The following is a 20611-nucleotide window of genomic DNA, read 5'->3' as shown; positions in this document are numbered from 1 at the left end:
CCTGCATGAGGGAAAGGGAAAGGAGCAGGGAAAGTGTTGGCAACCTGGGAACTGGGCAGGAGGAGTTGTGCACAGAGATGGACGGATGGCAAGAGGGATGGAGGGCCAGAAGGACAGGATAGAGGGAAGTGAGGATGGAGAAGAGGACAAATGGATGCTTCTCCAACCCCCTACACAAAGCACATCCTCGGGCACCATATAACCTGCTGAAGGAAGGGACTTGCCTGGGGTGCTTTGGCCGGGGCAGCGGAGCTCCTTTCCTGCCTTGTCTCTGGGGAGCAACACCCTTCACGCCAGTTCTGAGAACTTCCCACATCCCTGCCCGGCCTCTGCAGTGTGGGGCTGTTGAAGGGTGTAGGACATGACTGAGAAGCTTCAAGGTTCAGGTCCCATGGTCCCATGGCCCTGTGTCTCCAACTGAGGGGCTGTAGCAGTGACAAGGACAAATGCGGTGCTCACAGAAGACCCTGCTTTTGCCCTGAGCCTTGATGTTCCCATCGGCACCAAAGCATCCTCTGACAGCCTCACATGCCTGCCTGCACCCACCCCTGCTCGAAGGGGCCAGATCCTGTCCTTTAGGCCCCCAGTTCAGCAGGCCACAGTTGCTTCATCTTGTGCTTAAGGGCTCTGCTGGTGTGACGCAGAAGAAAGGCTGGAGCTAAGGGATCACCTGGCTCTTCCTCAGCCCCAGGACATGGCTGGGACATGAGGAAACAGGTCTCCCCCACCTGCCCCTGCTGTAAGTGCCGGCAGTGGGACGCAGCAGCCGGCCTCCTCCCCAAGCCAGCAAGAGCGTGCGAGTGAGACACCCGCTCTTGGAAGCGATTATGTCATTAAGGGCTGGAGGAGGATGAAAGCGTTTCCCCTCTGATTTGCCTTGGCATTTATTCGTGCGCAGGATCCTAACGAGCACACAAACATCTGCGCTCCCAGAGCCTGGGCACCAGAGTCCCAGGAGCCACAGGAGTTGCCTTCTGGTGGGAAGGAGCACTGCTTTCACCAGGGGACCCCGAAAAGAAGCCCCCAGAGCACCTTCTGATGCATTCAGGTCAAGGGCAGCACATGCCTGGGTGTAACCCCTGGGGTGGTTCAAAAAAGCAGGGGGTGGCTGGGGACACCAGAGCCAGGGGTCTGCCTGGCAGAGGGGAACAATTAGGGGGGGTCCAGCCGGTACCAGGGTGCGAAGGGGAAATGAAGCACAGGAGCCAGGTGGGAGGAGGTGGGGAGAGCAGGAGCAATGGCCCCTACATTGGTGTCCAATGTGTGTCACCTTCACAAGTCCCCATGTGTGCTCTGACCAGCCTTGACACTGCACCTCTCATAAGCCAATGTCTGTGGCAAGGGTGGCAGGCAGGGATTCCTGAGAGTACTACCTGTGGGATACCCTGCATCACCCAGCGGCTACTGGAGGGTTCCAGGAGGGCAGCAGCTATGGAGGAAGCGGGATGGGTGCTGGGGCAATGCTGAACAAGGGACTTCTCTGTGCACTCAGGGCACTGCACAAGGGACATAGGGTCTGTGACCCACCTCCTGCCAAGCTGTGTGGGCAGGAAGTTGAGGGGCAGATGCTGCCTCCATGACAGATTTCTACTGGCCCACAGGCTAAGCCCACTCAAGAGCAGAGCAGGAGACAGAGGGTCCAGCACTCCCAAGAGTGCAAAAGGGAGCTCAGTGGAGATGCCATCCCCTGCACCCAGAGTCCACAGGGGCACAGCACAGCCTTGGGGCCCGATTCCAGACTGCAACTCATTTCCCAAGGGAAATGCATTTTTCTCCCTGGTGCAAACAGGAACCGACACACAGGAGTGCAGGCAGCCCCCACCAGCACTGCGGAAAGCAAGGCAAGGGGAGCTTCTCTGCCCCGTCAAGGGAAGCCAGAGCCGTGTCCACAGCTCCTCTAAAGGCATCAGGCCTGTGGTGCTGGTTCCCTGGCATAGGGCTAGTGAGCCCTGAACGGGGCCAGCACCGCCACGGGATGTACCTGGCCATGCTCTGTGCCCACACACACAGTCACACCCCCAGCACAGGCCATACACACTCACCCCCCTCTGTGCACACAGGCAGACACCTGCATGCCCCACACCAGCAGGGACACTTTTCTGCACCTTCACAGCTCGTGCCAGGCATCCCCAGTCCCCATGTGCATACACCATGGGCACATCGTCCCCACTCCTCATATATCCCATGCCATCCCTCTCCCTGTGCAGACTTTTACCATGCCCCATTGCATTCACTCTCTGCTATGCACGCTCAGCCCATACAGTGTCACAAGCACACACTCAGTCCACACTGTCCACGCTTACCTGCATTGCACACACTTGCCTTAAAGCCTATGCACACTTGCACCAGGCTGTGCAGTGTCACCCCACACTCCATACTTGCTCACCCTTACCGCTCACACTTTCAGCATACTCCACACACACTCACCCTGCTACACACACTTACCCCATGTCATGCACCCTCACTGAGTACTTAGTGGACACTCAGTCACATCATGCACACTTACCCATGCCTTACGCACACTAATCCCACACCGCACAACACACACTCACCTCACACCCCATGCACTCCCCCCTGCCATGCACACTCACCCATGCACTGTATACTCACTGTACACTGCACACAATCCCCTGTACTCCTGCATGCTGCGCACACGCACCCATACCAAGCACAATCAACCCACAGCTGGAGCACGCTCATGCTATGCACATTAACCCCAAACCTCATGTATACTTACCCCATGCCACACACACTCACCACATCCTCCCTGCATGCTCCTCTGCTCTGCACACTCACCTGATACCCGCAGCACCCTCCTCCCATGCCCTGCACGCACTCACCCACGCTGTAGGTGCTCCCCCAGGTCCCTATGAGTGCTCCCCCACACCACGCACATTCACCTCACACCACACACAGCCCCCCACACCGTGCACGCTTGTCCCAGGCCACGCACACTCACCTCTCACTACGCTCAATCCCCATGCCGCGCACCCTCACCCCACAGCTTGCGTGCTCCCCCACAGCGCCCACACTTACCCTACACCCAGCGCCCGCTCCCCCCCCGGTGCCCGCTCCCCCGGGCCGGGGCTCGGCGATCGCCCCCCCCCCGCCGCCCGCTCCCTCCCCGGCAGGCTGCGTGCGACACGCCGGCTCCCCGCCCCGCTGCCACCCTCTGCCCCGTCCTTCCCCCGCGGGCTCCTGTCTGGACGTGTCGGGACTCGGGCTCCGGGCGCTGAGTAATGTTCGGCGCAGCGCGATCCCAGGCAGAGCCGCCGCCGCCGCCGCTCCGCGCCCAGCGCTCCCGGGGCGCTCCAGCCGCGACCCTGCCCGCTCCGCCGGCGGCCCAGCGACACCGGCGGCGGGGGGCGGCAGGGGGGCCGCGGCTCTCCATGTGCCTGCGGGCCCCGCGGGAGCCGCAGAGCCGCTCGCCCGCCGAGTTCTGCCCACGCCCGCCTCGGCCCCGGAGCCCCGGGGCGCCCTGGGGAGCGGCGGGGGAGCGCACCCCGCGGGCCGAGGGCCCCCCCGGCTCCCCGGCGCGTCCCGCCATGGGGGGCTGAGCCGGGGGGCTGAGCGCTGCGGGGCGGCGGCGGGCAGGGCGGGGAGCACGCAGCCCTCGCCGGGCTCGGCGGGCGCCGGGGCGGCGGGAGGCGGGGGGGGCATCCCGGGAGGATGGCAGAGCCGCCCCGGCGAGCCGAGCCCCGGCGCGCAGGGAGCCAGTGAGAGGGAGGAGAGGGGAAAACACAAACAAGCAAACAACCCACAACAAACAAAGCGGGCAGAGAGCAGCGCCGAGCCCCGCCGCCCCTGCCCCAAAGGCGCCCGCCCGCCCGCAGCCCGCACAGCCGCTGCCCCAGCGAAGATGCGCCCGGCCCTGGCCCACGGACTCTGCTCGCTGCTGCTCAGCCTCTGGGTACCCAGGTAGGAGCTGGCCTCCCCTCAGCCCCGCTGCCGCTGAGAGACCCGGTCGCGCGGGGAGGGCGCCGGGAAGCCGCCGAGCCCAGCCCCACGCCGGAGGCGGGCTGCCCAGGGAGGCTCGGAGGGGGTCCCGCCGCCCCGGCCCGGCCCGGCCCTGCACTGCTGCAGGCTCCCGCTCAGGGCTCTGTCAGAGCCATCGCCCCCGTTGCCCGCCCCGTTGCTCCGGCCCGGCGGAGAGGCGGCGGGATGCGTGGCTCCCCTCGCTCCTGGACGTTGTCCCCCTTCCTCCCCGGCCGGAGCCGCCCCAACGCCCGCCCTATCTGCCTCAGTTTCCCCCCTCTCACCGGGCGAAGGACGGGCCTCGCTGCCGGGGGCCCCTGCGGGGGCCGGGGGGATGCCGGAGAGGATGTCATGGGGGTCGGGACGGGGGCCTTTGGGCTCCGCACCCCAGAGGCGCGCACCAGGGCGGGGGATCCACTTCCATCCCCTCCGCGGCTCCGCCGGTGCTAAAAGCGATTGGGGGGGGGATAAGAGGGGGCCGCCTGCCTTCTAGAAAACGGCCCCCCAGACACTCACCACCCCTTCTGTGTGCATCTCCCCCGGGTGGCTGGCAGCTCCCCTCCACCCGCTCCCAAACTTGGGAGCTGTGGACACCCAGGGGTTAACACTGGTGCTGGTGTGAGTGGGGGGGTCCCCCCGCCCTTCCCCCTCCCTCCAGCCTCTTTAAATATAATTTGTTAACGTTGGGACTTGTATTAATTAAAGCAGCAGCCGCTGCAGCCTGTGACCTGGGGGCTTGTCACCGTGAAATCAAGTTTAAATCCAGATTTCAAGGGGGAAGAGAGCTGGGGGAACGCTGTGTCCTCCTAGGGAGGGTGACAGTGACAGCTCCTTGCCGGTCCCTGGGTCTCCCTGAGCCCTGGGTGGAGCAAGAGGCAGCAGGACCTGCCCTCTGCTCTCCGGGGCCCTGCACAAGGGCTTCAGCCTCAGTTTCCCTGCTGAGCGATGGGGAGAAGCACCATAACACCCCTTACACCCCCGGGATGCCCTGGGAGAGGGTGGCAGGCACTGTGTCTGGCTCAGGGCAAGCATGGGACAAGGTCCTTGCAGTGCTTGGGCAGAAGCTGCTGGGGCTGGTGATGGTGGTAGCTGCGGACCCGTTTTGCATCTCGTGTCAGCCACGGCTTGCTTCGACACGGTGAATGAGCGCAGGAGCCAGGCAGAGGATTTCCTCTCCTGTGCTGGTGCTTTGGAGGGATGCACCCCCTTCTGCTTTCCTTCTGTCCACTCTCCCCCACCTCGACTCACCCTGTTGGAGTCACTGTAGGTCTGCACTGTGGCAGACCCACGTATCACCAGTGGAAGTGGTGGCATGGGTGTAAACGCACTTGGAAAGCTGGAGAAAGCAGCAGCCTGACTCTGACAGCTCCCCTTCCCCCCTGAACAAGCTGTAAATCAGCAGGGACCCTGGGGCTGAGCCCTTCCTCCAGAGCTGGATGAGCACTGAGCTGGGGAAGTCAGTCCTTGATCCCTGAGAGCTGCTTCTGTCCATGTGTCTGAACCAAGCTTGTAGGATCTGGGGGAGCAGAGGGGGAATAACCCTTCTCCCCAAGACCAGGTTGCTGTGTAAGGCAGCTACAGTCCTTCCTCCAGCATCCTCCTCCAAGACTCGTTTCTGTAGTCAGGGTTCAAAGTGCTCCAAGATCCTTGCTCCTGCCAGAGACCCAGCTCTTGGCTGTACTAGGGAAGAGGGAACCCTGCCTGGAGAGAGCTCTCAGCAGGGACTAAGGTGCTCTGAGCAAGGATCAGGGCAGTGCTGAGCTCCTGATGGACCCTACTGCAAGATGAAGATGCTCCTGGACATCCCTCTGCTTGCTGCTTGCTTTGCAGGTCCTCTGCTTGGACACTGTGGATCTCAGCATCCTTCAAGCCATTCCCTGGAGCTAGACAAATGCTTCCACCCCTTCCATTTCCCTCTCCACATCCATCTGTCCTGTATACCACTGTCTTAGCTTCACCTGTATACCACTGCCTTAGCTTCAGGCACCTCTCTCTGGACATGCTTTGTCCTTCTCCCCACACTCCGTCTCCTTGTTTCCCCAGGCAGCACCTCTACTTGTGTGTTTGCTCCCCTGCCATGGATCGTGTGCCTCTCCTTGCACCCATGCATCAGCTGGTCACTCTGCTTCTGTGGTGACAGGCATAAGGTCTAGTGGGACTGGGATCTTAATTTGGGATTATTGCTGAGAGTTTGAGGGTGTTTAGCAGGGTGCTTGGCTCCGAATTTCCCTGTCAAGCTGGCAGGAAAAGGCTGGTCCCTCTGGTTACCTCCCTTGTGAGGACCAGCAGCGCTGGGAGATATGGGAGATGCAGGGAGGGAATCAGCCAGCAACAAGGATAGGGCCAGACCTGGGATGGTCTCCTACTCTGGGGTCTCTGTTACTCTCCCAGGAGAAAGCCTATGCTCTCTGGCGAAGGCGGGCCAGGACAGTCTGTGCCTGACGGTCTGCACTGTGTGGCCAGGGTGTGAGATCCCTGGGGGAGCACACAAACAGGGTGCAGCCATGGGATATGATGGGCTCCAGAGTCAGGGGGACCAAATGTAACTGCTGCTGGGTACAGTCTGTGCTGACAAGGCTGGAGAGAACTGCAGCCCCACTGCTTCTGGGGCATCTCTGCCTGGCTGAGCTGACATGCCCAGGCCTTTCCCAGCTTTCTCTGTAAGCATCAGGCACAGTGTGGGTTGAGGAGCATCTCTCCTACCCATGTATGTCCCCCACCAAGCTCTTACCTCTCCCTAAAGGGGAAGTGAGCAGTTGTCACATTGCTTGCGCCGAGCTCATGGGTTCCCCTTTCCCTCCCAGCTCCTGTTCCAATGAGATCCTGGGCCTGAAGCTGCCATCGGAGCCGGTGCTGAATGCGAACACGGTGTGCCTGACCCTGCCGGGGCTGACACGGCGGCAGCTGGAGGTGTGCGTGCGCCACCCCGACGTCACCGCATCGGCCATCCAGGGCATCCAGATTGCTATCCATGAGTGCCAGCACCAGTTCCGGGACCAGCGCTGGAACTGCTCCAGCCTCGAGACCAAGAACAAGATTCCCTACGAGAGCATTATCTTCAGCAGAGGTAAGGGCTGGATGGTCTCCCTTCTCTTCTTGCTCTTTCTATGCCCAGCCTCTGCTCTCGGGAGCCATCATAGGCTCTCCATGGGCCCCTACACAGCTCGTTCTTGGCACAGGGAACCATGCCAGCTCTTCAGCATCCCCATGGATGAAGGCAGAACCTGAGAAACCACAGGGTTTTGCCACTGCACTGTGGCAAAGCTGGGCTCTTCTCCATGCACCTTTGTACTTACACTGGCCCTTGTCATGAGCTACTCCTCCCTGCCCAACCCCAGCTACTCCAAAGGCTTCTTCCAGGCCCCACCACTTTCTGGCATCTTCTTCCCATAGGGTGTAGGCTGGTGTTTGGAGTGGTGCCATGGGTGTGCAGAACAGTTGGTGGGTCTGAAGGTGGATGCCGAGCTCTGGGATTCAGTTTGGTGGATGTAGTGAGCATCCTGGCTCCTTCCTGCTTTGGGGGTGGTGTTTCCATGCATCACGGTGAGCAGAAACATCTCTAGCTAAGGGGACATAGCTCTGTGAGCCCATCACCTTGGCATCCTGCCTTTGTGTTGGCTTCCCAGTGCAGAAAGCTGCTTTGTGGGACCCTAGAGCATGGTGGCATGGTGGGGGCAGAGAGACAGGCTGTACTGGGAGCTTGCCTGTCCACAGAGCACCCACTTGAGCTGCTGGGAGAGCTCTCCTCGTTCTCCGTGGTCTGTCAAGTCCTGGTGCCATGACTCCCCTACAGGCATGGCTGGCTCTGCCTGCATTACAGCTCCCCTGATAATCTTTCCTCAGGAGTGGACTCTCAAGGTGCAGAGTGATTTCCCCTTGTCTCAAGAGGGGCTGCACTGCATGGTGCAGATCAGGGTTGTGACCCGATGGGACCTTCTGTAGGACTTGAATGCATCTTCTCACCTAAGTACCCTTCCTGAAGCCCAGGCTTCAGCACATCTCCAAGTGCCCACAGCCCCAGGCTGTGGGTAGGAGAGGACAGTAGGGTGCCAGTGGCAGGCAGGTGGGTGTTGAAGGTAGGAAAGGTGCCCAGCAAACACATTGCTCCTCTAGCTCCTGAAGAAGGTGAAAACTGCCAAAGATACTGTTCACCTACCCTAGCCTGGGAGCCTTCTGGCCTGGTGCCCAGCAGAGAGGTGCCTTTATCCCTTCCTCAAGCATCCCTCCACATCCTTCAACATCTTCTGTCCATGGGACTGCAAGGAGAGTCACAGAGAAGTTGGCAGCTTGAGGCTTCCATGCCTTTGCAGGGATGTGATGGCAGGGTCACCTAGGCAGCTCCAGCTGGTGGGGGGATGGCTGGAGAGGGGAGTGAAGGAGTATTTTGGTATTTTGGTGCTGGGAGCTCCCTCGTGTCCAAGGCAGATGGACTTGCTGGAGTAGATGCTGCCTTGGAACACATGTGACGTGAGGGCTGTGGTCCAGCCATGGAGCAGCTGTGGCCACTTTCAGCATGCTGGTGCCTGGAGGAGGGCAGTGTCTCTTCCCTCCACGAGCAGCACCCAGGTTAGGGCCTGGCAGGGAGGGTGGGGACCATCAGCCCTGATAAGCATCGAGGTATTTCCAGGTCCTCTGAGGAATGCAGTTCACTTTTAGTCTCCTCAGGCAGTAGGAGACAGTAACTTGCTGGCTCAAGTCACTCACACACCCTGGGCGAGCTTCCCTGCTCTGGGTCCCACCAGCCTGGGTGAGAAGCTCCAGCAGCAGAGAGCACTGAGCTTCTGCAACCCTCCTCAGCCCACTGGGTCTGGTGGTGGCTGGTGACTTGCAGCTCACCTGTCTCAGGTGCCACCTCAGCTCTTTACATTGCCAGGGCTGTGACTGATGGGTGTGGGGACTCCTGCAGCCCCTGGACTCCTGATCCAGTCCTGAGCTCTTGGGTATGGCTCATCCCAGGCTCCCAGCACTGGTAGGATGTAATTCCCTGGTATAGAGCTCTCAGCACCAGGAAAGGATGGAGGTAGGGCTGGAGTAGCAGAGCAGACAGGCATATCACAGAATTCCTGTTTTGGCAGCAGAGGGTGCAGGATGAGCCCTGAACACCCAGGCCACCCCATGTGGTTGCTCGGAGCTGTTCTGGCATGGAGCAAACCTTGAGGCTGGTGTCCTGGCCTGCTTCCAGCCTGCTCGTGTCCCTCTATAACGGAGCTGGAGCTCTGTGCTCTGCCTTACAGCCAGGTGCATCACCCAACCCCAGTGCTGGAGGAGAGGCGAGCAGTGGAAGCGAGGGGTGCAGGCTCCATGCTGCAGGCATTAATGGATCTGACCTCTGGGGATCAGGTCTCTGCTCTGCACCCTGCCCCATCCATCCTTGCCGTGCCTGGGAGCACAGTGTGCTTGTAGGATCATTGTTTGTAACCTGAAGTGACAGACCCCTTTAATCTTTCATTCCTTTTCCCACTTCTTCTGCCATCAGTTCAGCCGTGCGTGAATCTCAGTTTAAATTATTTGTAGCTGGCTTCTCCCTCCTGCTCTCCCTACTTGGCTCCATTCCCCGTCTCCGCCCCGTCCTCCTGCATCTCTTGCATTTTCACCAGTGCAGGTGTGAGCAGCGCCGGTGCCTGTCCCATCCTCTGCCAGGCATCCAGGCACTTGGTGGAGCTGGGCAGCTCATCTCTTGGAAATAGAGCAGGGGAGAGTGGCAGATGAATGCCTGTCTCCCCATCCTCCTGATCTGATCCCAGAAGTTTGAGTTCAAGCCCTGGGGAGACGGGAAGGAGCAGGGAGGCTTCAAATCCGACAGGACTGGGAGCCTAAGGTGGATTCTGGGCAGCATAGCCAGGGACAGGGATGCTGACAGCATTCTGGGTAGAGCACAGACCTGCTCTGTGGCAGGGAGGTAGCAGGGAGATGCGCCCATCCCTGGGGTACAGGGCATGGCAACTGCAGAGCACAACAGGTTAGCAGGGGGCAAGCAGAGAGGGTGCCCATGGACTTACTGTCCCTGCTCTTACAGAGTCCCTGGTATTTTTGAGACACTCCAGTGGGCTGTGGGTTTTTCAGGTTTGGTCTTTTGATGCTGTCACCCCTTGGGGTGTGGAATGTCCCTTGTACCCCTCGCTCAGCCTCCAGTGGCATCTACACCCCACATCCTCCTTGCCCCATGTGCCCTCCGTGTGCTCAGCATTGCCACTGCAAATCCTCCTGTCATCTTCTCTGACTCCTCAGCTGACTGCCTACGTCTTTGCCACACTCCTGCCCATTCGTTGGCACTGTCACCCCTGCCAGCACCCTCCAGTCCTGTCCCTGGTCCCGTGTCTTTCTGCTGTACCACCCTCACTCTCCATGTGCTGTCCCAGCCACCAGAGACATTTTCTGCTGGCCTCAGGGGCAGATGTAAGAGGACAGAGCTGTGAGGTAAAGGCAGGTGGCTGCATCTTCATCAGCAGGGGAGACAGGTCGCCTGCTCCTAGGGTGAGCAGCATGATCGTGTCCACCTCACTGGAAAGGGTTGCCTGTTGCCCCTGGTACATGGTCCACTGCAGCATCCATGAGTGGCTGAGCACTGGGTGGCTGTGCTGAACCATCCCTGTGTGCCTGCCAAAACCAAAGCTGCAGATGGCAGTGGGTCACCAAGCCTTTTTCCTTGTGTGGTAGATATGCACGCATGGGTTGGTGCAGTACCAGCAGAGCTGGGACTGTCCAGGTGCCAGGCAGAGGCTGTCTGAGGTGTGCCAAAGGATCCCTCTTCCCTCTGCATTCCCCTTTGTTCATCCCAACCTCATCTATATGAAGCTGTGAAATAACTGGGACCCTCATGGAGGGTCTGGGTGTCCTTGAAGGCCCGAGGGTACATGGCTGGAAGGGATGTGTCTCCGGAGGGCAGGATTCCCTGGTTCCTTCTGCAGCCTTTGGAGGAATGGGGTACACCCTGTGCCCTCCTTGAAGGGCTTCCTGATGACAAGGGCCCTGCATGTACATGGTCAGACCTTGATTTCTTACAGTGAAGAGAGGGGCACTCCCTGCAAGGCTGCAAACACCAGGTGCTGGGGGCCAGCTAGCTGTGAACTGGAGCGTGGGGAGGCTTTGCCATGTGCTGAGGGAGGCAGGTGCTCTTATGGCTACCCAGGGAGATGCTGCCAAGCTCAGGACCCCAGTGCCTGGCTCTGCAGAGCCCCAGCCAAGCTCGGGTGCCCGCAGACCGCAGTGCCTGGCCTGGCACAGCTGCAGCCATGCTGTTGGCAGGGATTTTGGTACCCCCAGGCAAGCCAAGGGCTTTGCCCACCTGGCCCTGAAGCGCATGTGGGTGCTTTGGATGCTCAACTTCATCCCTGTGGGTATCCCCATCCCCCAGACCTTCCCCCAGTGAGACCCTGGGGCCAGGGCAGCATCCCTGGAGGTGCCAGGGCAGCATCCCCAGAGGTGCGGGGCCGATCCTGGCTTCCTGCAGAGCGGCAAGGGCTGCCAGCTTGGAGCACTGTGGGCGGATGGGGCGCAAGGGCTGCAGGCTGTCCCTGGCACGCTCAAAGAGGTGCAGGGAGGCAAGTCGGGATCTGCAGGAAGGCATTTAGCGCCTGGTGCAGGGCCAGACCCTGGCAGGTTCACCTGCAGTTTAATTAGGGAGAGGGGAGGGAGCGAGGCTGGGGGAGAGGCAGCGTGTTGGGACTGGCTGTCTCTGTGGGCCTCGCAGGGGGTGGCAGGAGGAGCTCTCCTCTGCCTCACCAGCCATCAAGGCCAGGGCGATGTGCCTGCGGCTCCTGGCAGCTGCCCCCCACTCTGGGGGGTACTGCCCATGGAGGGGTGGCTGAGCATCCCTTGGGTACCCCAGGGTGCACCCAGAACAGGCTGTCCTGGCTGCTTCCTTGATGCCACACCGCTGCTGCAGTGATGAGTGCTGGGAGGGCATTGCTGCCCAGATGTGATGGTGATGTGTGGGAGGAAGGCCATGACTCCAGCTCTCCCTGGTCTCCAGACCATGGAACCCAGAGCTGTGCCTGAGCTGGCCCCTTTGCCTTCATCCCACATCCACATGAGAGATGGAGAAACTGCAGCACCTGTAGCAGAGCCAGTGCCAGCTGGGGCATGGAGTCCTGCTAAATGTTTCCCCATTTCCCAGATGCATCTTGACAGGGAAATTTTTCCCTTGCTTAAGACAGCCACTTCAGGATCTGACCTAGGGGTGATCCATCAGATCCATCCTCCTTGCCCAGCACAGTCCTTTAAATACATGGCATGGTGGTGGTGTAAGGGTGGTGTCCTCCATTCCCTCTTCCCTGCAGGATGCAATACTTCTCCTCATACCTCCCACAGCTACAACCTTTTCTGCTGTCTCTGGAGGGATCTGGTGACTCAGACATCACCACTGAGGTCTTAGGTGGCTGGGGTAGCTGGAGAGCCTCCCTGCGAAGGGCTCGTGGCTGGATGCCGCATGCTGTGCTCACCTGCGGTTCCTGGAAGCTTCCACCCTCTCCAAGCCCACGAGGCCTGTGTTTGTCGCCTGCAGCCACGTTGCTCGCTGCTTTGCTGCAATCCTCTAGGCTCTGCTGTGGCTGGGGTAGAGCGAGGAATGTAAACTGAACTTCCAAGCAGAACCACACGCATGGAAGCTGCTGTCCCAGTGCTGCCCTGGCCCCCTCTTCACCACTGCTCACAGCTCCCCATGAAAGAAGGTGAGGGAATGAGCAGAGAAAGCAGGGAGGAGTGGCAGGGCCAGGCACAGCGATACTGAGCAGGGAAATGGCCATGGTGAGAAGGGGACAAGAGTCCAAGAGCGCTGGGAGGTTAAGTCCTGGGGACCTGCCTGGCCCCTGCCTGCAGCCTGGGGGATGGCAGCTCAAGAGACAAGGACCCCGGGCCCCATCCATCAGCTTTTGCGTGTCTGGAGGGCAGCGGAGGAAAGAGAAGGGCTGTGGCTTGACCCCAGGGGTTTTCCAGCTGTGGAGGGCGCCAAAAGAACCTGGCCTCTTTATCTGCAAGGAGACGGGCTTGCCAGACGGACTGGATGGGGTAGAGCTTCTGTCTGGGCCCCGGGAGGTGCCACGTGGGAAATTATTCGGCAGGCTGGGGAAATGTGTGAGAAACAGGCTAACGGAAAGGCAGGGCTGAGAGAAGGGTGTTGTGCTGGGTGGAGGGTTTGCTGCTGCCATCCCCAGGCACTGGCTGTGCGTGCAAGGAGCTGGAGATGTCGAGGGGGGTGACGGTGACAAGCCCCTGCTCTTGGGCTGTGCCTGGGTTTGGCTCATGAAGTGCTGGAGCTGGCCCAGACTGTGGTGATGGAGAACTGACATGGGGACGATTTGGGGATCCAGGAGAACTTCCCATGCTGATTCTCTATTCCTGCATCACTTACCTGGGAACTGCATCACTGAAGGTCCCCAGATTCGGGGTGTCCTGCTCTAACAGCGATGTGGGTGTGTTGCAGGCACTGCCTGCCAGCGCTCTCCCCAGGAAGGCTGCACAGCATACGCACCAGCAGCCCCATTACCTGCCCGCTGAAAAATGTTGTTCAACTTGTGCATGGAAAGAGGCAGGCTGAGAGCAAGCTTGTCCCACACCGAGGGGAAGCTGGGAGAGGCTCCTGCTGGCTTTTAAGCAAGCGCCTCGTTAATTTTTTAAATGCACCAGTGTCAAATTAACACACAAAAGAGCAGCATGACTTTAAATGCAGGTTTCCGAGCCGTGTTTCATTTCCCTTTAATAAGATCATAGCGTTTGCTTGGCGGGCGGCAGTGAACAACCAAGGAGGCATGCGTGGTGGGAAGCATCGCCAAGGATGGGCGACAGCCGCGGGGAGTGGTTGTACTCTCACCTCTTGTGACTCTGTGGTGCAGGCAGGGAGCTGGCAGAGCCACTGCCTGGGATCTGTGCTTTGGGGTGCTAACCCAAGCTCCCTGTGTGATGGCACAGAGAAAATGCCCCAAAACCTCTCCTCTGTTCAGCTGTAGCAAAGCCAGTGCTGATCAAACTGCTCTTGTCCAATTGAGGGAGAGAGGCTGGTGAACTCCAGCTATTTATTTATTCACGTGTGAAGCCACGGCACTAAATCTGGCTCTCCCTCCTCCTCCTCCTCCTGCTGGGGCCAGTCACTGTGTATTGAAGCAAAGGGCATTGAGGGCTCCATGCTTGGCCCTGGAACCACAAATAAAAACACTGCTTTGCATTTAAAGTAAAACAGAAGTTCCCAGGTAGGGGAAGCTTTTCGTCCAGCTGTAGCAAAGCCAAGCAGCCCCACAGAGCCCCTGCCACGGGACCCATCCCTGTCCACATCCACCCTATCCCCAACTAATGGCATTTGTGAACGTCCTCGCTCCCCAGTGTTTAACGAATACCAGCTGCCGACCCTGGCAGTGTGTGATGCGGTCATGGCGTGCTCTCACTGACTAGGGATGCTCGATTTTTCCAGCAGGGTAGCACATTTACAGTTTTTTGAGGGAGCTGATGGGGCTTGGGGAAGGAAGGGGCATGGGCAGATGAATGCGGCTGGACAGGTCGTGCTCTCTGCTCCTGTTACTGCCTCATCCTCCACCCTGTGGGTAAGCAGAAATGACCCATTCCTTGGCAGAAGTATTCCTCAACCAGCAGTGAATCTATTATAGTGGGAAACTCTGAGTGGAGGTGGGAGGAGATACTGCCTTTCCCATAAGGGCCATGACACTGAAGCCTGAGCAATGCCATGGTGGCATCTCCCAGGGCAATGGGAGAGAAGGGTGATGGTGGGAGCTGGGGTCAGGGCAGGGCTGGGCTTCAGGGCAGCAATGGTGGGGATGGGGCTGGAGTGAGGATTTGGTCCTGGTCCTGGTGGCTCCCTATACCCCAGCATGCTGCTGGCACATCCACACTGCCCAGCCTGAGCCCTGCTCTCTCCTTCCTCACAGGCTTTCGGGAGAGCGCCTTCGCGTACGCCATCGCAGCCGCCGGTGTGGTGCACGCCGTGTCCAACGCCTGCGCCCTTGGCAAGCTGCAGGCCTGCGGCTGCGACCAGAAACGCCGGGGTGATGAGGAGGCTTTCCGGCGCAAGCTACATCGTCTTCAGCTGGAGGCCATGAACCGTGGCAAGGGCATGGTGCACGGGGTGCACATGGAGCACATGCCGGCCGAGACCCCTGGCCTCCAGGACTCCTGGGAATGGGGAGGGTGCAGCCCCGACGTGGACTATGGGGAGAAGTTTTCCAAGGATTTCCTCGATTCCCGGGAAACCTACAGGGACATCCACTCCCGCATGAGGCTGCACAACAACCGTGTGGGCCGGCAGGTGAGCAGGGTTGTGGGGCGATGCTGCTGGGTCCCCCAGGACACATGTGGGAGGGCTCTGGTGGGATGCGTGTGCAAGACTGGGATTGCCCCCAAGGCACCCCCATCTCCCTGCTTTTGCCCGGAGCAAAGGCAGTGGCGCAGCCCCGCTGTGGAGCAGATCTGCTGGGGAGGGCACCTCTGGGCATCACTGCCCGCCTGCCAAGGGACACTTCCCTGGCCTCCGTCACCTGCCTGTGGTGCAGCAGGGCTATCTCAGGGACAGGGTGAACTGATGTCAGGCAGCTGCAGCAAGGGAGGGCTATGGACGGGCAGGGAAACATCACTGGCAGAAAGGGGCGCAGCACAGGCTCCAGCACCCAGCACAGCTCTGGCTCTGGAGAGGGAGCCACTGTCCCAGGGAGGTAGATGCGAGTGGGACTGAGCGAGGCAGCATGTGTCTGTACCAGCTGGGATGTGCAGCATCCCCTCGGGAATGGAGGTGACAGCCCACAGCCTTGTCCCCTGTCTCCGAGGGGTGCTGGAACCTGTCCAGGCGAGCAGGGCAGCCTCCCCTCCATTCTCATGATGTCAGATCTTGTTAAAGGTGCTAATTAGTACTTCACTGTCTGGAAACTGATGTTTAAAAGCGGCCTGGCACTGGAGACAAGGAGCGTGCAGGCAGGAGGGGTTGGGAGCATGGCTACATTGCCCTGCCTGCCTTTGCTCCCAGCAGGTGCCAGAGGGACCCCATCCTCATGAATCCACATGTATCCCCAAGATCCCAGCCACATGCTGCCAGGCAGCACAGGAGTGTGTGTAGTGGCTGCAGGAAAAGTAATTAAAGTTCAGAATTCCACAGGGAGTGTTTGCCCAGGATGGGATGGCTCAGACATTTGGATGTGCCTCCTGCTTTGAGCATGTTTAAAACCAGCTGTGAGATGGCAACACTGCAGAGCCAGACCTCAGTGCGTGCTCTTCCCTGATGCTGGAGCTGAGCTTTACCACCCCAAAGAAGCCATCCTAGTTTGGCCAAGCTGTAAATGCCTGGGGAAAGCCAAAGATTTTTGCTTGCTTGGCTTTCTGTGCTTGTGCGTAGTGAAGGCTCACTCAGAATTAGGCAGCTAAATCCTCCACAGGCTGCTCTGCCCCAGGCCAGGCAAGACCATCCTATCCCAGTTCTGGCTACAGGGCCCATTCTGGCTCCTCTCCAGCTCTGTGTACCCCAAAACACTGGGACTCCTGTCACTGCTCAGAAATTTGGGGTCTGTATTGCCTGTTTCTCGAAGGAAGCCCCACAGCCCCATGGTGAAGGAGGGGAAGGTGAGAGAGGAATATTTGCACTGATGCATGTCAGCGTGCAGTCTCTGTGGGATCCAGCAACAGCAGAAATACCTTGGGTCTGCTTGTACCCAAGGGCAGGCAGCATGGGACTGGCCATGTTAGCTCTTGGTGGCTTTAGAGACAAGAGCTGGGCTGATGGAAGCAGCCTGGGAACTGGAAGCAGAAGCAAAGGAGGACCAAAGGGGTAAAGGAGGGTATGGTACCAGTGCGGGGGGAAGCAATGGCTGGACAGGCTGCCCAGATCAGGGATGCTGTTGAGATGAGGGTGTGAGCCCGTGTGTGTGTCAGGTTGTGATGGTTTTGGGTGCCATGCATTGGAACAAGGAGATGATGCTGTGCCTGGACTGTGCCTGTTGGTGCCATGCTTATTGACGGGGCTTGACCCAGCCATCCACATTGCCTGGGGATGGGTTCTCCAGCTCCCCACCTGCTCTTTCAGCAACACCATGGGTCCCACACCTATCTGAGTCCTCCTCACTTCTAGGACCATCTTTCTGCTGTAATAAGGAGCAGTCTTCTGGGATTTCCAGGAAAGGAGTGGCTGTGCTGCATGCAGCAGCTTTGTGGCCCTCCTCTCTGTGTCCTGGGGGTTGTACCCCTTGAGCAGAGCAGTGATGTGGACATGCATGCCATGTGCTGTACCCTCCCACATGCATGCCACCTCTGCATGCATGCACCAGAACATGCGCCTCTCCATGCACCAGAGCTCTCCAGCATCTCGCTGATTCTGAGCATTGTGTCCATGGTCCCTGCGTGTCCCAGGGGTATTCTGCACATGGGTAAGCCTGTCTCCTAGCTCAGGCCCTCCCTTTCCAGGGGGAGATGACAACCCCACCAGTGACCACATCCAAGGACTATTGGATGTGGGTTTCTGTAGTGTAGTGGTTATCACGTTCGCCTGACACGCGGAAGGTCCCTGGTTCGAAACCAGGCAGAAACACCCTGGTTTCTTTTCTTTTGCATCCAGCTACAAAGGCACGGAGGCGATTGCAGCTGCTGGGGATGTACAGCATCCTCTGATGGTGGCAGTGGTCACCTTGGTCCACTGTTGGCATAGGAAGCCCTGAGCAGCCAACAGTTGTTTGGGTGTCCTGCATCCCAGGGAGGGAGCAAGTTCTCAAGTGAGGAACAGCAGGAGCATGCAAGAGGCTTTGCAGGTCCTCCTAATGCAACAGATCAGAGAGTGAGAGAGGATGAAAGGCAGCAAGGAACTACCCATTACCCTCACAACAAAGACCTACGATAAAGCTCTTATGAGCGTGTCTGGGAGGAGCTGGGAATGTGCGAAAGAAAGCACCAACGAGTCCGGGCATGTGCTGAACCTGGGTGTCTGTGAGACAGGGAAAGGACCTGGGTGGGTAGGGGTGTGTGGAGGAGATTTGATGGCAAAAGCATGGGGCTGAGGCTCCTCAGATGGGTCCTTTTCAGGTCTCCTGGCACTGGCAGGGTCCTGTGTCCCCTGTGCTGCCCATGCAGGAGGGAGAAAAAGCCATCCTTGAGCAGGGGTGGATGGGTGCTGTAGTGCTGGGGCTCAGGATGCTCAGTGGTGATGGCTTGGGTGGTGATGGAACACACGTGCTGTCTTGTCCAGCCCCTGCTGTGACCAGTCATAGCCCCAAATGAGGCCCTGTCCAGCTGTCATGCTGCTGTCCCCTCCATCCCAGCGGTGACCATCCCAGCCAGGGCTTTATATGCAGATTTTGCCTGGCCCAGACAAGGGAGCAGGGAGGCGGTGTGGGAAAGGATGGGTCCCAGTGCCAGTGTGTTCCCATGGATGGTGGCAAGGAGGGTGACGAGCAGCTGGTGTTCTGGCTGGCACACCCAGGGCACAGCGGAGAGGCTGGGCAGCTCATTACCTGCGAGGTGGAGGCAGCTCCGGCAGGAGACAGGACTCTGCAGGATGAAAGCCAAACTCCAACCCAGCCCAGACCTCTCCACCGTGTGCCCCTCGCTCCAGGTGTGTTTCCCTGACAGACCTTCATTACCATAACTGCTTAGCAACGGGGATATTTACTCAAAAACAAGAAAACAAGGAGTAAAAACTACCCACCCCTCTCAAAACAAGGCACTCCTTGCACATGCATTCCCCCCACCCCAGGGATGGGGCAGGAGCAGGCAGCATGGGTCAGGTGTGAAGCCGGGCAGCTAGGCAGGTTTGGCATCCTGGGACAGGACTTTGCATAAGGGCACATGTCCCCTGGGCTTTCCCCAGCCCCTGGAGTGTGTCCCTGAGGTGAGGGAATAGTCTTTGCAAGCCCCAGCTCAGCTCCTAGAGGGGCTTGGGTGTCTCCATGAGAAGGGAACTTCTGGAGCCTGTGTGACGCATGGGTATGGAGGCGCAGTACCCAGCAGGGAATCCCTCTTGGGAGAGAACAGAAGGTATAAATGCATCCCCACATGCATCTTTCCAGGCCATGTGGGGATGCGTGGCTGCTCCATGTCCCTGGAGACTGCTGGGCATAAGCGGTTTCCTTTGGCATGGCCACAGCATCATCCCTTGCAGGGATGGGGGACCTAGGGAGACCTCAGTATGCAGCCTGAGGGCTCAGCAGCATTGCCTAGGGACCCCAAGCTCCTCCTTGCCCCCATGCTGGCCTCTGGCCCCAGCCCAGGCCCCAGCCACAGCCCAGCCCCATGCACAATGGCCCTCCTAGTGGGTAGACGTGTGGCACCAGTCTTACTGTGGCCTCCCCAGACCACTAGTCAGGGCTGTGAGCATCTCTGAGCCCTGATTGAAATTCGGGTGATGGTGGGAGGCAGTGCCTCAGTGCTCCTGGCTCCCACCAGAAAGCAGGCAAGAGCTGAGAGCAGAGCTGCTCCTGGGACTCCTGAAGCTGGAGCTTTAGCGGGGGAAAGCCCTGGGAAGGGGAAAGCATCCCTCTCACCTGCCCCACTTGAAGTGCTCCTGACTGGTATGGTGCGTGGGGACCTCTGCACTGGAGGGTCCCAGTAGGGCTGCAGACATGCAGCCATGCCAGCTTTTAAGTGGGGTCCATGGTTAGGTTGGTGCTCCTGGAGGCAGGCAGCAGTGTGAAATTCAGGTTCCTTCTCCCTGTGGTCAGGTAGCTCACTCTCCCCTTCTGGTGCTGATCCCTTGCTAGAGCATAGAGTTGGTACTGCCAGCATGGGAAGGGGCAGAGTGTGGGACATGGGTGACACTGAGCATAGCAACAGGGTGGAGTCCTTCTGGCTTTTCAGCTCCAGGGCTCTGATGGCTGCTCATGACAACCCTTGGTGTCCTTTCTGTCCTTTCCCCACGCAGGTGGTGATGGACAACATGAGGAGGAAGTGCAAGTGCCACGGCACCTCAGGGAGCTGCCAGCTGAAGACGTGCTGGCAGGTGACACCCGAGTTTCGCCTGGTGGGGTCTCTGCTCAAGGACCGCTTCTATGGGGCCACCCTCATCCGGCCCCACAACCGCAATGCCGGGCAGCTGGAGCCGGGCCATGCTCGGCATCGCCGCCGGGCCGGCATCAGCGAGTTGGTTTACTTTGAGAAGTCACCTGACTTCTGCGAGCGGGAACCAGCCCTGGACTCCTTGGGCACCCAAGGGCGCCTCTGCAACAAGACCAGCCCTGGCATGGACAACTGCGAGAGCCTGTGCTGTGGCCGTGGGCACAACATCCTGCGGCAGACACGCAGCGAGCGCTGCAACTGCAAGTTCCACTGGTGCTGCTTCGTGGCCTGTGAGGAGTGTCGCATCACTGAGTGGGTCAGCGTCTGCAAGTAGCCGGGCAGGGATGGGTGCCCACCCCAGGGTGCCAGGGACAAGCACGCCTGCCCGTGGCAGGGGAGGGAGATGGGGATCGGCGCTGAGGGGGAGATGGAGCCGTGGTACCCGCTTCCCTCCGCTCCGAGGGGAGCAGGAGAGGAGATGCTCAGCACCTCCGAAATCAGCACTTTGTTGTCACCTGGGGAGGGCAGGGCTGCACGCTGGCTGCTGCCTGCCTGGCCCCGCACGAGAGCACCAAGGCTCCTGGCCCCGGGGAGCACACGGCCATGCTGTACAGACTGTCGACACCAGCACTGCTCGGGGGGTGAAGGGTGGGCACAGGGGTGGGGA

At 59.5% G+C, this 20611-nt stretch overlaps 1 protein-coding gene and 1 non-coding gene across 2 annotated transcripts; both read left to right on the top strand.

Moving 5' to 3' along the window:
* Window positions 1–3603: 3603 nt before the first annotated feature.
* WNT10A (Wnt family member 10A) lies at window positions 3604–20332 on the top strand. Its single transcript, XM_061459603.1, has 4 exons — window positions 3604–3918; window positions 6780–7042; window positions 14850–15226; window positions 19811–20332. The coding sequence occupies exons 1-4, from the start codon at window positions 3860–3862 to the stop codon at window positions 20276–20278; spliced, it is 1167 nt and encodes a 388-aa protein (XP_061315587.1). The 5' UTR covers window positions 3604–3859; the 3' UTR covers window positions 20279–20332.
* Window positions 17416–17488, top strand: TRNAV-GAC (transfer RNA valine (anticodon GAC)). The gene has a single exon. It is a non-coding gene; the product is annotated as a tRNA-Val (tRNA).
* Window positions 20333–20611: the final 279 nt, after the last annotated feature.

This window comes from Pezoporus flaviventris, unplaced genomic scaffold (assembly GCF_033815535.1).
Source record: "Pezoporus flaviventris isolate CSIRO_AGI_PZ_B2104156 unplaced genomic scaffold, CSIRO_AGI_Pfla_v1 ptg000029l, whole genome shotgun sequence".
Classification (NCBI taxonomy): Eukaryota; Metazoa; Chordata; class Aves; order Psittaciformes; family Psittacidae; genus Pezoporus; species Pezoporus flaviventris.
This window is presented reverse-complemented; position numbering and strand designations above follow the sequence as displayed.